This window comes from Mustela nigripes, chromosome 13 (genome assembly GCF_022355385.1).
Source record: "Mustela nigripes isolate SB6536 chromosome 13, MUSNIG.SB6536, whole genome shotgun sequence".
Lineage (NCBI taxonomy): Eukaryota > Metazoa > Chordata > Mammalia > Carnivora > Mustelidae > Mustela > Mustela nigripes.
Window position 1 is genome coordinate 3,058,780 of NC_081569.1, and position 14,098 is coordinate 3,072,877.

Below are 14,098 nucleotides of genomic sequence, written 5' to 3' on the forward strand. Positions count from 1 at the left end.
ACTCGGCGACCCCAAGATTTATGAACTTGAAATACATGACGCTGAGAAGCTGTTGCCTATCGGTCAAGAAAGAAACAAAACTTCTGCCCAAACTGAAAGAAAACGGGGTGATGCTAAGGTCTGACTATACCAGAATTGGTCGGTCCAAAGGAGCCTCCCCCAGGAAGCTGGACACTGAGGCCAACAACAGCGTCAGGATGTGCATTTACAGAACTCCACTCTGGAGCTGACCGTATCCCTAATGACAGCGAATTCTCGTTACTGAGAATGTATTTGGTTGTTGAAAAGAAATAGAAAGTATCACAAGCCAAGAGAGGCAAGCGAGATGATGCGGTAACAGCCCTCTGTTTTGAAACCACGAGTGACGGTAAAGCCGTGAGACTGATGAGGGCATGAGGTGGTGGGATAAAAGCTCTAAAACCAACCTAAAACACACGCACGCGACTTCGAAGAGCACAAATGAAGGATGCCTGGGTGGCTCAGTGGTTAAGCGTCTGCCTTTGGCGCAGATCATGATCTCAGGGTCCTGGGATCGAGCCCCGCATCGGGCTCCCTGTTCGGTGGGAAGCCTGCTTCTCCCTCTCCCGCTCCCTGTGCTTGTGTTCCCTCTCTCACTCTCTCTGTCAAATAAATAAAATCTTTAAAAAAAGAGAGAGAAAAGAAAAGAAAGAGTGAAAACAAGCCAGGCAGTTTCTAGAAGTAAAAATGTTGATTTCTGATGATAGAGCACGATGTGATTTTTGGCACATAACTCAGGAATTCAAGAACTATATAATCCTTTCTTTAAAAGATTTTATTTATTTCTTTGAGATAAAGTTAGAACGCAAGTAGGGGGAGATGCAGGCAGAAGCAGAAGCAGACGCCCCGCTGGAGCGGGGAGCCCTAGGCAGGACTCGATCTGAGGACCCTGAGATCATGACCTGAGCCAAAGGCAGATGCTTACCCGACTGGATCCCCCAGACGCCCCTGAATAATCTTGCCATAATAAAATCTCCCCATCTCAGTCTACTTATTTATGTGAACAAGTTTCCCCAGCGTGTACATGCGAAACAAAACAAACCAAGGAATCACAGTAAAAATTAAGAATAAAATTACCGCTAAACCCATGTCTCATTCTGGCAATGGACTATTATTTCAAATCCCCCCCCCATTTTCTAGACAGATTGATCACAACTGAAAATTTACTTTTTATGTGTAGAATTGTTTACCAAAATTTGAAATCTATTTATGTTGTTTTGGTGTTAACAACCCAGGGGAATATTTCTAATACTTAGGGCCTTATGGTCACAGGAAATTAAATTCAGTTCAAATAAAATAAAATTAATTAATTCCACTCACTATAGATTATTTTCTTGGAGAAAAGTACAATAGTGTAATCAATAAAAAATTATAAAGCATGAAGCTACATTATATTTGGATAAATTTCTAGGGGGAGAGTGGATTGAAAGTAGGAGGTCAAGGGGAAAAATTGCAGACGATCCCAATTGTTGAAGAAGAGCTCCTCTGTGTGTTTTTGAGGGAAACATGCCAAGCGTAAAAATCAATTTGGCATTTACATTCTGCTGGACACATATTTTTTTAATGCCATAACACTTATATTTTAAAATGCCAGCATTTTCACATGTTAGAAATGACATTCCTTGATACTTTGTATTTAAACTTACACAAAAATAAACATACAAAAATGCAAAAAAGAAAAAAAACAACTTCTAGATGTTGGGGCACCTGGGTGGCTCAGTCAGTTAAGCGTCCAACTCTCGGTTTCCGCTCAGCTCGTGATCTCAGGGGTGGGGGGATCGAACCCCGCGGCGGGCTCTGCGCTCAGCATGGAGTCTGCTTCCCAATCTCCCTCGGTTCCTCCTTGCTCCTTCCCAATAAGTGAATAAATAAAATCTTTAAAAAAATTTTTTTTAGATATCAACCTAAATATTTGTGAAGGGGTCTACAACTTTGCGAACATCTTTCAGGGGGTATGTGAGAAAAGACTGCAAACACTCAGCCAGCGTCCATGAAAATCTGAGATTTAATGACAGGTGTCCTGTCCTCAGGTCTTACCTGAGACCACTCCATGGCGACCCACTTGGGGCAGTCGAACAGGTTGCAGGTCTGCATGACCTTGGGTTTGGGCGCGTACATGCACTTCCACTCCTCCACCTGCAAGATCTCCCCATGCATGGACTCTTCCACACACACGAAGCCGCGTCTCTGAATCCCGCCGCCGCAAGACACAGAGCACGCGGTCCAAGGATTGTGTTCCCAGCTCAAAAGCAAACAAATAAAAACACATTATTTTTGCATCATGTGTTGGTTTGTTTCAAGCTTGCCAAAGGGAAAGAGGCCAGTTGTGGTTCCACGGAAAGCACGTGGGACTTGGAGTCATGAGACTTTGGTCATAACCGCCCCACACGATATATAGTCACAGGGTGGTTTACACGTCTGACCCCGAGGCTGCTGTCAGGGGGCAACGCCACGTCTTCCCTCGTGCCCCAGTGCAACGCCATTCTGAGAACCACACTGGCTAACATGTAGAGTGTGAATGCATTCTTTAAATCGTCCGTCCAGGGATGCCTGGGTGGCTCAGTGGGATAAAGCCTCTGCCTTCGGCTGGTGTCATGGTCTCAGGGTCCTGGGATTGAGCCCCGCATCGGGCTCTCTGCTCAGCAGGGAGCCTGCTTCCTCCTCTCTCCCTGCCTGCCTCTCGGACTACTTGTGATCTCTGTCCGTCAGATAAATAAATAAAATCTTAAAAAAAAAAAAAAGTCTGTCCACTACAAATACTAACAGACAATATACCAGAGCATCACAGAAACCGAAGGTCAGAAACCAGTCATCTGGGCATCGAAGGGGATTCAAATTTCCGACCAGCTTCAGGACCTGAGCTCCCTCTGTTGTGGCCAGTCATCCGAGCTGTGCTTGACACCTCCAGCGATGGGAGAGTCGCCGTGGGAGAGAGCGCATTCCGTCTGATTCTAAAACAGATCTTCTTCATTATGGAGTTGAAGTCTGCTTTCCCTTAGCTCTCTGTGAAGATCTACTATCTACCCCTCTTACATTTTAGACTATTGCTACAGATGGGACACACTGCCTAGCAAACGACTTGGAATGGAAAAAGTGAACACGTGACTCACCGAGGGAGAGGCTGGAAATGGTCGTAGGGCATGATCTCTTTAAATCCGTCACTACAAACGAAAACATTGGGGCGACGTCATTTCTCAATTAACATATTTGTTAACTTGACCCCTATGGATCTGACATCCCAAAAGAGAGCTCTTTCACTTTGAAAAATAAATATGCACATGTTATGAACTCTTCCCAAAAACTCAGCCACCACCTTTTTGAGTTTCAGGAATATCTCTGGCACACGCCGTGCCCAGCTCTATGAAAATACAGAAACCAGTGGTATGTATTCGTCAAAGGAAAGAGTGTCTCTTAAATTGGATAAATCTATTTTTTATCATCTAAAATTTTTTTGATATAGTAATGATATTAACACGCTATCGTATTAGTGGAATCGTCAGAGAAAATTTTATTTCATGGAATTTGTCTTTCGAAAAGGTCTCTGTGAATAATTATGTTCACCTGGGATTACAGGAAATGGGCAGCTCAGTGATAGGAAATGAAATCCACTGAGAACGCTTCCTTTTCCACTCGCACACTTCTGCCGGAGCCAGCTGGCAGATGTCTGGGGGATTCTGGGGCTTGATACTGTGCTGTTATTTTAAGATACTGTAGTAAAGCCAGGAAACTTCCCCAAGCAATCCAAGTCAGCAGGTACTAAATTATGCAACGGGATAGTTTATGCATAGCTTTTCTGCTTTGGCATTAAAACTTTTCACTTCCTTGCACGATGCATTATTTATACCGAATTTAATGTGAACACTTCAAAAGTCAAAACGTGGTCACGGGTGACCCAGTTTAAAAGGGAAAATGGTGAGTTCAAGACCTTTAGGACTAGCAGATGGACAAGACCTCGTACTTGGACGAAGAGCACTTTCCTATTGTGCGTGCTAGAGACGCTCAGGGAGGGTCATTCCGCAGAGGCAACTCTCTGAGCACAGGAACACACAGCCAGACAGGAGAGCCCTGCACCGCATGAGCCGGTCAGCCTACTCCCTGTTGGACAGGTGACTGATGCATGTAACGGCCACCAGCATGTAGTCAAGGTCACGTGGTGCAAAGGGCACATGGTGCAAATGGCCCTCTGCAAAGACCAATCAGTCTAGGCCACACTTGATTTCCTTCTTTTCAGAGGGGGAACCATGGGTGATGGTGCACACCTCGATGGGCAGGGATCCATGCTGCACTCCTTCAGTTTGGGTTTTGGCTTTACGTTTTCGGGGTAGTAATGGCAGTAATGGTCAGGAACCACCCTCTTCAAGCGGATGTCCACACACTCAGCTGAGTTGAGCTGATAACCTAATGGGAAAAGAAAAGGCAAGTGTGAACATTGCATGGCGGCCTCTCCACGGGGCACTGATCCCTTGCCACACTCTTTTTTTTTCCCCTTAAGAAACTTGACTCAGTGGTTCTCATCCCTGGATGCTCAACAGAACCCCTGAGAGCTTTAGCACACACCAGTGCCTGGGTCCCTTCATGGTCCAATAAAGCCAGAAACACCGTGGCTTGGTCCAGGAAATCTTTTTTTTTTTTTTTTTTAAATGATCTTCAGGCTCTTCTAAGATGACTGAGATGGCCAAGATCGGGCATGATTACTTGGACTGATTGTGGAGGTCTTAACACTTGTAAGTTAAACACTTTTTAACACTTAATGAGAAAGTTATAGCAGCCCCCTCTTCCAGAAGGCCTGAACCCTGGGGCAGAACATCACCCACTGTTCTGTCCCTGACACCAAGTCAGACCCCCCTTCTTCCCGAGCGCCTGCCCTCTTTACCTGTCACCACCCCATCCCCCTTCCCCAGAGACACCTGTTCATCGTTTATAGGTCTTTAAATAGGCATCTGCCTCTTGTAACCTTGTTTGTGTGTATCTGTTTTAACCAAGTAGTTATTTTAAATCTGGTTCTATTTCCTACTTCTCTCACTCAACGTTACATTGTTGCGAGCTCCCACCGCAGACCATCTAGATGCTGGTGTATATGAGTTTAACTCTCTTGCTTTCCCGGGGAACCTGGGGCACCTCGGAGGCCAACGAACTTCTCACCTGGGGACATGAGCACTGTCTCTACAGGGAGGAGCAGAACCCATCCCCTCTACCGCCCCCTGCCGCAAAAGCCCTCAAAGGGGACGGGATGAACACTCACTTCCGAGTCTATTAAATTCAAATTGTCATCGCTGAGGAAAGTGAACATTCCAAAGGGGTGAGTGCTGTAAATTTTTTTAAAAACACCCAAAATGATGCTTCTATTTCCTGAAAGATCTGATTCCAGGCTTCCTGTCACTACATAAGTGTCATGTTAAGTTAAAAAAAAAAAAAAAAAAAGGAAAAAAAACACAATTTTTCAAAACCAGAATGATCTCTTCGGGAAAAAAATAAAATAAAAATAAAGCCCAAGCTAAGCTCTCAGTCTCAGCCAGTTGGTCTAAAGGTCTAAAAATACATTGAAGGGCCTGCTTGTCGAGAGGAATCTGATTTCATAAACCACTAGACAGCCTTCTGCAAGCCACGGCTGGGATGTAAGCGGAGTGCAGGACAGCCTGGTGTGCATTATAAAAAGCAAGGCGGAAACCGCAAGAACAAAAATCCAAACGGAGTCAATAAAACGTTACTCGGGTGCCAACATCTGCCAGAGAGTACAATATCAGATGGCAGTGGCGATTCTGGAACTTTCTCCAGATCGATCTTGAGAGTCCCGCATAGATGACTGCAGACAAGACCAGGAAAGTCCATCCAAGCACCTTAGGGAGCAGGGAACTAACTCGCCCGACTACCCCAAAACTCAGAAATGACAGTTACACTGATTGTGTACACTTGATTGCTAATATAATTACATTCTGGTATTGCTTTTTTGCGGGTTTTTATGTGTGTGTTTTTATTTCCTCCAACACAAGAAGAGAAGGAAATTACAGCTCCTGGAATCAGAGAATAACTTTGTTCTAAATGGAAACATACCTCTAGGAGACAAAAAAAAAAGCATACAGTGTTTATAATTTAAGGAGAGATAATTAATTTTCCTCTTTAATTTTATGGCAGTACCAAGATAACTAAAAGTGAAGGAAATACGACAGATCGCCTTCCTATATTATGAACAAATGTGCTGAAATTCTGCCGGTGGGCACACAATGGCAGGCTGCAAGAGGAACCCCGCAAGCAGCATGACGACCCCCTTCTGTTCTGACAACCGCCGCCATCTTGGTGGGCAGTCTCATGGCTCGGTGCCCCCACGTACGGTTCCAGCCAGGCTGACTATGTCTTTCCTTTAGCATCCAAGTATAAGACCCATCTGTGTTCCTCCCAAGAATTTCATCAAACTAAGCCGAACCCCATTACAAATGTCCCTCCCAGAGCGGAAAGCTGCTCTTTTGTCTTATGTGGCTACATGGGAACGTCTCTCTGAATAAGGTGGTGTGAGAGTTGGTGGATACGTTAAAAAGAAATGTTTGTTTTCCTGCCAAGTAGGATTAAAAAGAGCCCCACCGGCTCTTTGCTTTCATGTTGGGGTCCTTGAGAGACTCCGTCGTCCCTGGAGCCATGGCCCAGCTGACGCTATGGTGGTGGGGTTCTGCCTCTGGATATAAAATGTACACGTAGGGAGCTCTAGGTATGTCCCACTCCCCCTGAGGCATGGAGTCGTGTCTGTATCTCATAACTCATCCCCAGAGAATCCCGGGAGAGGGGACGGCCAGAACTCTGTAGATTACACAGAGGCATTTTAAACAAGACTCAGGTTTGCCTGGACTCTAACGTAGCAGGTATTTCCTGAGTACCCACTAACTGCCAGGCACCGCACTAGGCTCCTTGGCACGTGTCCTATTGTTTTGTCCCCCAACAATGCTGCAGGGTGGGAGGAGGGGGGAATCGTCCTGTTTTATGGATGAGCAGACTGAGGCTCCGGGCCAAGTAGTGGCAAAGCCAAGAAGGGTATCCTGGTCCCGGAACTTGAGCTCCGCGGCCACACCGCCTCTTGCAGTAAACATCGTCATGCAATTTTTAGAGAACGAGTCTGGCCAAAGTGAGCCTGAGGTCCAGGTTTGGAGAGATTCATGGAATTGATGCAGGTCACGGTCTTAATCCAAATGCTGTTTGACCTCAATCAGCGTTCACCAAGATCAGAGGTGTGGTAAGAATTGCCTGGCGGTCACCGTTGCAAGGTCAGTGACTCAACACTTTGGAGGAGTTTCTGCCTGTGTTCTCGCTTTCAGGGGGGATCAAGAGAGAGAATGTGAAGGGACAACCTCCAGAGTTTTGTTTCCATATTCGTTTTTGTGATTGTGTTCAATTTATGGCAAGACATCAGAGTTTGCCACTTGGAACTACTCATATTAGATCCTTTTTTGTGAATATGTTTATTTAAATTTTTTTAGAGGTCCATTTAAAGAAAAACCAGGAGTAAATAATAGGTCAGGGTAACACAGATACAGAAAAGCAGTGAAGTTAATACAGTTACAGGTGATATCCTGAAGACATCACTCTAGGGAGCAGTGGTTCTTAAGCTGGGACGTGCACCATAATCTCCTGGAGGGAAGGGCCCCACTCCCTGAGTTTTGGATTCAGTAGGTCCAAGTTGGGGCCCAACTGAATTTCCAGCAAGTTTCACATGACGGCTACTACTGCTGCTGGACCAGGGAACCCACTTTGAGAACCACTGCTGTAGGATCATAATCTCGTGGTCTCCTGCCCATGCCTGGCCCAAGAAGAATTAACCTAGAAGGTTAACTTTTTACCTTGTTTCTGGAGCCCCATTCAACCCCTAGACTGCTTCTCTTCCATTCCCAGCAACACAAGCTCCTTCTGGGGGTCTGAGCTACTCGGGGCTCCCTACAAAAACACCTGCCTCCTGCTTTCACTGGGAGCCTAAATCGCAGAAGACAGCAGTCTGACATACATGTGCATAGGAACCTGACCTTAGCGGAGGAGCCCTCCTTGATAAGCCTTTGGTTTAGAGGAGAAGAGGCACTTGGTTTGTGGCTCTCTGAACAAGCTCATATTTGATAGCCCTGCAGGGCAGAAATGGTTTGGGGCTGGGCTGACGGGGCTGGGCTGCAGGAGGTCGATTGGTTGTAGCCCTTCAAACACAACCCTACCTGAGCCTGCCTGCCCTGACCTGGTCCCAGGGTGGTGGGCGGTTCTCAGGAGAAACAAAGGCAAAGCCACCTAGAGCCTGGGGCTCTGCCATCAGACAGACCCGGAGCCGGATCCTAGCTGGGCTATTTGCTCGCTGAGCACACAGGAGTCCACTTTTGACCTTTCCTATGTTTCCACGGCTGATACGTAAAAACAGCCATGAAAGGAGATATTTTTTAAGGTTGTTTGGAAGAATAAATGTGAAGGTGAGTGCCCTAGCCCATGGCTTGATACATGTAAATGCTCCGTGCTGTTATTCTGGTGCTTTTAAGGGGAGTAACAGCATGAAGTCCCTCTAGCAACTCTAGTAACCATGGTCGTGGGTCGGCACTAGTCTAGAACCATTCACCTTCAACTGAAAGAGACTTATCTCCATGGAGGCTCTGGGGCCTCATCTCCTCCAGGCAGGTACTTCTTCCATGTCAAACAGACAGTGATTCTGCACTTGAGCCTGCAAATCTGTGTGGCACGTGTGGAGCCCTGGGCTACAGTTGGCCCAGAGCCTTCCTGAGCTGTCTGTGAAATCCTTGAAGGAAGCAAGCAGTAAGCAGGATTTCCCCTTCACCACTGAGCAGCTACCCTTTCTCTCTCTGGGAAGTCCTGCTCTGGCACCCGATGCAGGACAGGGGACATTGAAACATTAGAACCAATGCATTCATGAACTTGGTCAGAGTGGGCAAGTGACGTGGCCTCCCTGTTCTCAGGTCTTCCATGGAAAATTAAAGAGAAGACCCGCTTTAAAGACAATCAAAACAAGAAAGGCCAGAACTCATGCAAACACCTTTCTAGCTTTTTGCTAGAAGTAAAACGTGTTTTCCAAATCCCGTTTTCACCTGTCCTCAAGAATAAATGCATTTGGGAACACCACCGCATTCCAGCCTCTGAGGAGGATGCCCTGTGATTAAATATCCCCAGTTACCACGCCCATTGTCAAGTCAGCCTTAAAAACACAAGTATGTCATTTCTGACTCTGAGCCCTAAGCATGCCCATGGTCCGCGCCTCACCTCCTCCACATGTTACGGTGCAGGGGAAGAAGTCGGTTTGCCTCCACTGATGACTGATTGGCTGGTAGAAGAAGAACTGGACCACGCTGTCCTTGGCCACCGTGTACCTGGTCTGGACAGAGAGAACTGTGGTCAGCATCTACGTACGATGAGCCAGTGCTTCCCACACCTTTCCACATGCGACGAATCTATTTCACTGATACTGACCATCACATATCGATCACAACACACTGCGGCACAGGAAGATTCCAAAAATTGTGATGTGGGACAACATTTCATTGAGGTCTGTCATCCATTGGGGCACAGAAGATCTTCAGCCCGTCTCCCTGGAGTCATCCTTCCAGACGACTCCATGCCTGGCAGTGAGTTCTCAAATGTGTCAGGTAGACTTGCTTGTTTAACTTCTTTTTTCTACCTGATACATCTGATTTTAATTTCTATGGAGCCGGGACTGAGCCAGTCTGGGCTGGTTGGCAGCACGGCACAGAACTGGGATTCTCACACTTTCAATAATAACATCTCGAAGCAAATCCTTCCAAAAAGGTCTTTTGAAAGCACAACTGCAAAAGCTCAAATGTACACAAATACGTGGTGTTTACACACGTATTTGTTCCAGCATCTAATGAGCGTTCCAGCATCGAATCAGAGAGGAGGAGGGGCACCAGTGCGTGTGAGGAAGCAGAGAGAAGAGGAAACGTACCGCTGAAGGACCACACTCAAGCAGCAAGTTCTCCCCCCAGATTTTTCTTTTCTTCTCTCCTGACTGAACAAACGAATGAACTGAGGGAAACAACCAGAATATAACAAAAAAAGAAAAAGAAAGAGGAAAAGAAGTTGAGTTCAGTTCTTGTGGGATGGACCCAGAAATGCCAACACACATAGGGAGTTCAAGCCAGAGATACCGAGGAAATAATGAAGAGGCAGTATTTGATGATGTAATTGCTGAGGGTTTCTCAGATCTTGAGAAAGACAGGTGGACTCAATTCAAAAGTGTCCAGCAAGTTCTGAGCAGACATTTTAGAAAAGTACAACAGCCAGGATAAGGAAGAATCATATTATTGGGAAGAAAAAAACACGATTATCTGCAAAGCAGTGAGAATCAGATTGGAGTCAGATTTCTCACAGGAAACACCGGATGCGGGAAAACAAAATCATACCTTCAAAGCGATGAGGAAGAATAACTTTTCATCTTGAATTCTGTCAGTGATTAACCAACAATCAAACACCAATTATCGATCAACAAACAATCTATGATCCAATTATCATCATAGTCAGTGAAATAAAGATATTTCAGACACAAGATGACTGAAACTTGACCACTTGAGACCCTCACTGGAAAAAGAGAGAGAGAGAGAGAGAGAGAAACTACGAAAAGGTGCCAAACAAGAACTAATATAAAAGCAGAAGGTAAATAAATAAATAATCATAAAAGCAGAAGAAGGAAGGGAATGCAAGAAGCGGTAACAATGAAATCACTCAGGAAAGCTTATTCATAGAGGTAAATAAGAGTTAACTGAAAAATAAGATTTTGATGTATCTAATTATAAAACAGTATAAAAACTCCAGCATGAGATGCGTTGTTGGAGAGGAGAGCCAGGGACAGTGGGGGGTGGGAGCACAGCTGTCCCAAAGGCATGAAACTCTTGTAAAGGGTTTTCTCTGGCTATGGGAGGATGTCTCTGATGAATCCTGCCAGAGAGAATAAGTCGAAACGTTGCCTAAAATAGTTCTTAATGTATCTGAAGGCACCAGACAACTACCGTCCTCGTGAATATTCACAGCGCCAAGATTCCAGACACAAAGGAAGCCCAGCGAGGTGAGCATAACCCTCGGCACCCCGTTTGGCACCATGTTTCTGCTCCAGGCACTTCCCGTCATGCAAGTGGTGACTGAGTGGCTGAGAAGCTGAGCAGACCTGTCATCAGACCCGTGGGGCTAAGACCAAACACTTGAGCTCCAGATCCACTGAAGCTGGACCGGTACCGCTAAATACCCCAGGCACGCTACCGAGACCCCGAAAAGCTCTATCTTAGGAAAAAGTGTGAACTGGACGTGAACCAATTTCCAAGGGGAATGAAGGCCAGGTTCAAATTATTTCAATTCCTTGTTGGCTGAAGGTAATTGGTTGCTAACGTGTCTTCCAGAAGCAGAAATTAATCCTGTCTCAAATTATATCTGTAATCTCCTCACCTACTATATATAGCAAAACTGAAAACCAGGCCCACAAAAAAGATAAAATTTAGTAACAACCAAAAAACATGGAGCAATAGACTATACATGGAATTACAGAACATCCGGATATCGGCATCACCTGATAGAAATTTAAACACCTGGGTACAATGCCACTGCTCCCTGTGACTCTAGCTTTGGCATCAGATGGTATTTCACAATACTCCCTAACAGTCCTAGGGTCTTAAAACATCAATGTTAGCACACGGCTCACGCCTAGGGCTCTGGTTTTTAGTCTGGGCTAAGATACAACGGTTAAAATGCTTAAGAAACTAAATGACAAGATGGAGAATTTCACTAGAAACAAAGAAGCTACAATAAAAATAAAATGGCCAGGGCACCTGGGTGGCTCAGTTGGTTAGGAGTCTGCTTTCAGCTCAGGTCATGATCCCAGGGTCCTGGGATCCAGCCCTGCATCAGTCTCCCTGCCCCTCTTTCTACCCTCCCCTCTGCTCATGTGTGTTTGCTCTCTCAAATAATAAAATAAATAAATAAAATCTTTATTAGATAGAAATAAGTAAATAAGTAAAATGTCAATTCTAGAAGTATGAAGCACCATAATTTAAATTGGTAGCTCAATGGATAGATTTGACAGTGGATTAGACTGGAGTTCAGCAATATTTTCATAAAAAGCCAGATAGCAAACATTACAGTTTTCAGGCCATATTGTCCCCATGGCAATTATTCAAGGTGGCTGATATAGTGCAAATCAGCCACAATCCATAAACATACGGCTGTGTTTATGTCCCAATAAAATTCCACTTACAAAAATAGGTCATTAGGTAGCTGGCCAGGATCTGCTGATCCCTGGATTACACACACTTAAAGAACCAGTAAATGGACAGAAAAGAATGAGATAGAAAGTAGACATGAGAGATAAAGGTATAGCCATAGTCCCAAACAAAGAACACAGAGAATGGGACAGAAACTGCATCTGCAGAGGCAATAAATGAGAATCTGCCAACGCTGATGGTGGATTTCAAGCCAGAGTTGTGAAGCACCATGAACCTCAAGAAGAAGAAAGCCACTAATTACATCACAGTCAAACCAGTGACAACCAAAACTAAAGAGAAAACACTTAAAAGCAGACAAAAGAAAAGACCCATTAGCATCTAAGGCACCAAAATAAGACTGACTGCTCCCTTCTCAACAGAATTAATGGAAGCCAGAAGACAATGGAGAGGGATTCTCAACGTTCTGACAGAAAATAGTCTCATAACAGTAAAATAGTCATGTCTCTAGAAGTAAAGACCCTAAATGTTAGTGTTCCTAACAAGCTAGCCTCATGGATAAATAATTCAAAATTAACAAGAATGGAAAAAAATCAGGCAAAGGTACAGTCACAGCACCGTTTTTGTCATATCTCTTATGGTAACTACTGGAATGAGCAGACAAAACCCAGTAGGCTATTATTTTTAATAAAATCATTAATAATAACATGATCAATGTGACATATGGACAGTGCCCAATGACAGAAGATGATGCGTCACATCTTCTACTATCTGCTATGTTCTGAACCACCAGTTAAGTTTCAACAGATTTCCAAACAACTGACATGATATAGACTATGTTTTTTGACTACAGTGGAAATAAGCTACAAAATAATAACGAGATTCTGGAAAATTTCTATGTACTTGGATAAGACACTTCTAATTATTCCATAAATCAAAAACTATATCGCTATGAAAATTACAATACAATTTAACTGAATAATGATAGGAAAGATTTCCTATCAAACTTTGTAGGACAAAATAAAAAGCATGCTTGGAGAGAAATTCATAGACTTAAATACATCTGTTATGGGGGAAGAAAAGGATGAAAATCAATGACCTAAACAGCCAACTCAAAAAATTATAAAGGGGGTGAGTCTGGGTAGCTCAGTGGGTTAAGTCTCTGCCTTCGGTTCAGGTCATGATCTCAGGGTCCTGGGATCGAGCCCCACATCAGGCTCTCTGCTCAGTGGGGAGCCTGCTTCCTCCTCTCTCTAACTCCCTCTCTGCCTACTTGTGATCTCTGTCAAATAAATAAATAAAATCTCTAAAAAAAAAAAAGTTAAAAATGGAACAGTTTATTGAATCCAGAAAAACTGGAAGGATGGAAATAATAAAGATAAGAGTGGACATTAATAATATGGAAAGGAAACTACTTTAAAATAGGTTATAAAGTCAAAAGCTGTTTCTGTGAAAAGTCTGATAAAAGCTACAGACCTCCAACATGATTGATTAAGTTTAAAAGAAAGTAGGGACAAATAGTCAGCATCAGGAATGAAAAAAAAAAAAAAAAGGACTCACTACAGATTCTGGAGACAATGAAGAAATAGTAAGAGGATATCATGAAAAAAACCTCTGCCAATAATTTTTTAAAAAGTTAGCTAAAATACAGGCACACCTTGGTGATATCATGGGTTAGCAAATATCACAATAAAGCTAGTCAAATAAATTTTTTGGCTCCCCAGTGCATACAAAAGTTATGTTTACAACATGGTAAAGTGTATTAGGTGTGCAGTAGCATCATGTCTAAGAAAACAATGTATGTACCTTAATTTAAAAATACTTTATTGCAGAGCATCTACTCAGCTCTGTCGGTAGAGCACGCAACTCTTGGTCTTGGGTTGTGAATTCAA

At 44.1% G+C, this 14,098-nt stretch overlaps 1 protein-coding gene across 1 annotated transcript in view; it reads right to left on the reverse strand.

Annotated features, from left to right (window-relative positions):
• ADAMTSL3 (ADAMTS like 3) overlaps positions 1-14,098 on the reverse strand; it is a 340,647-nt gene that overhangs the window by 124,710 nt on the left and 201,839 nt on the right. The window contains exons 10-13 of the mRNA XM_059371168.1: positions 9,247-9,358; positions 4,278-4,416; positions 3,129-3,179; positions 2,056-2,260 (exon numbers count right to left, since the gene is read on the reverse strand). Of these exons, the coding sequence (XP_059227151.1) occupies positions 2,056-2,260; positions 3,129-3,179; positions 4,278-4,416; positions 9,247-9,358 (507 nt within the window). The remainder of the gene's footprint in view (positions 1-2,055; positions 2,261-3,128; positions 3,180-4,277; positions 4,417-9,246; positions 9,359-14,098) is intronic.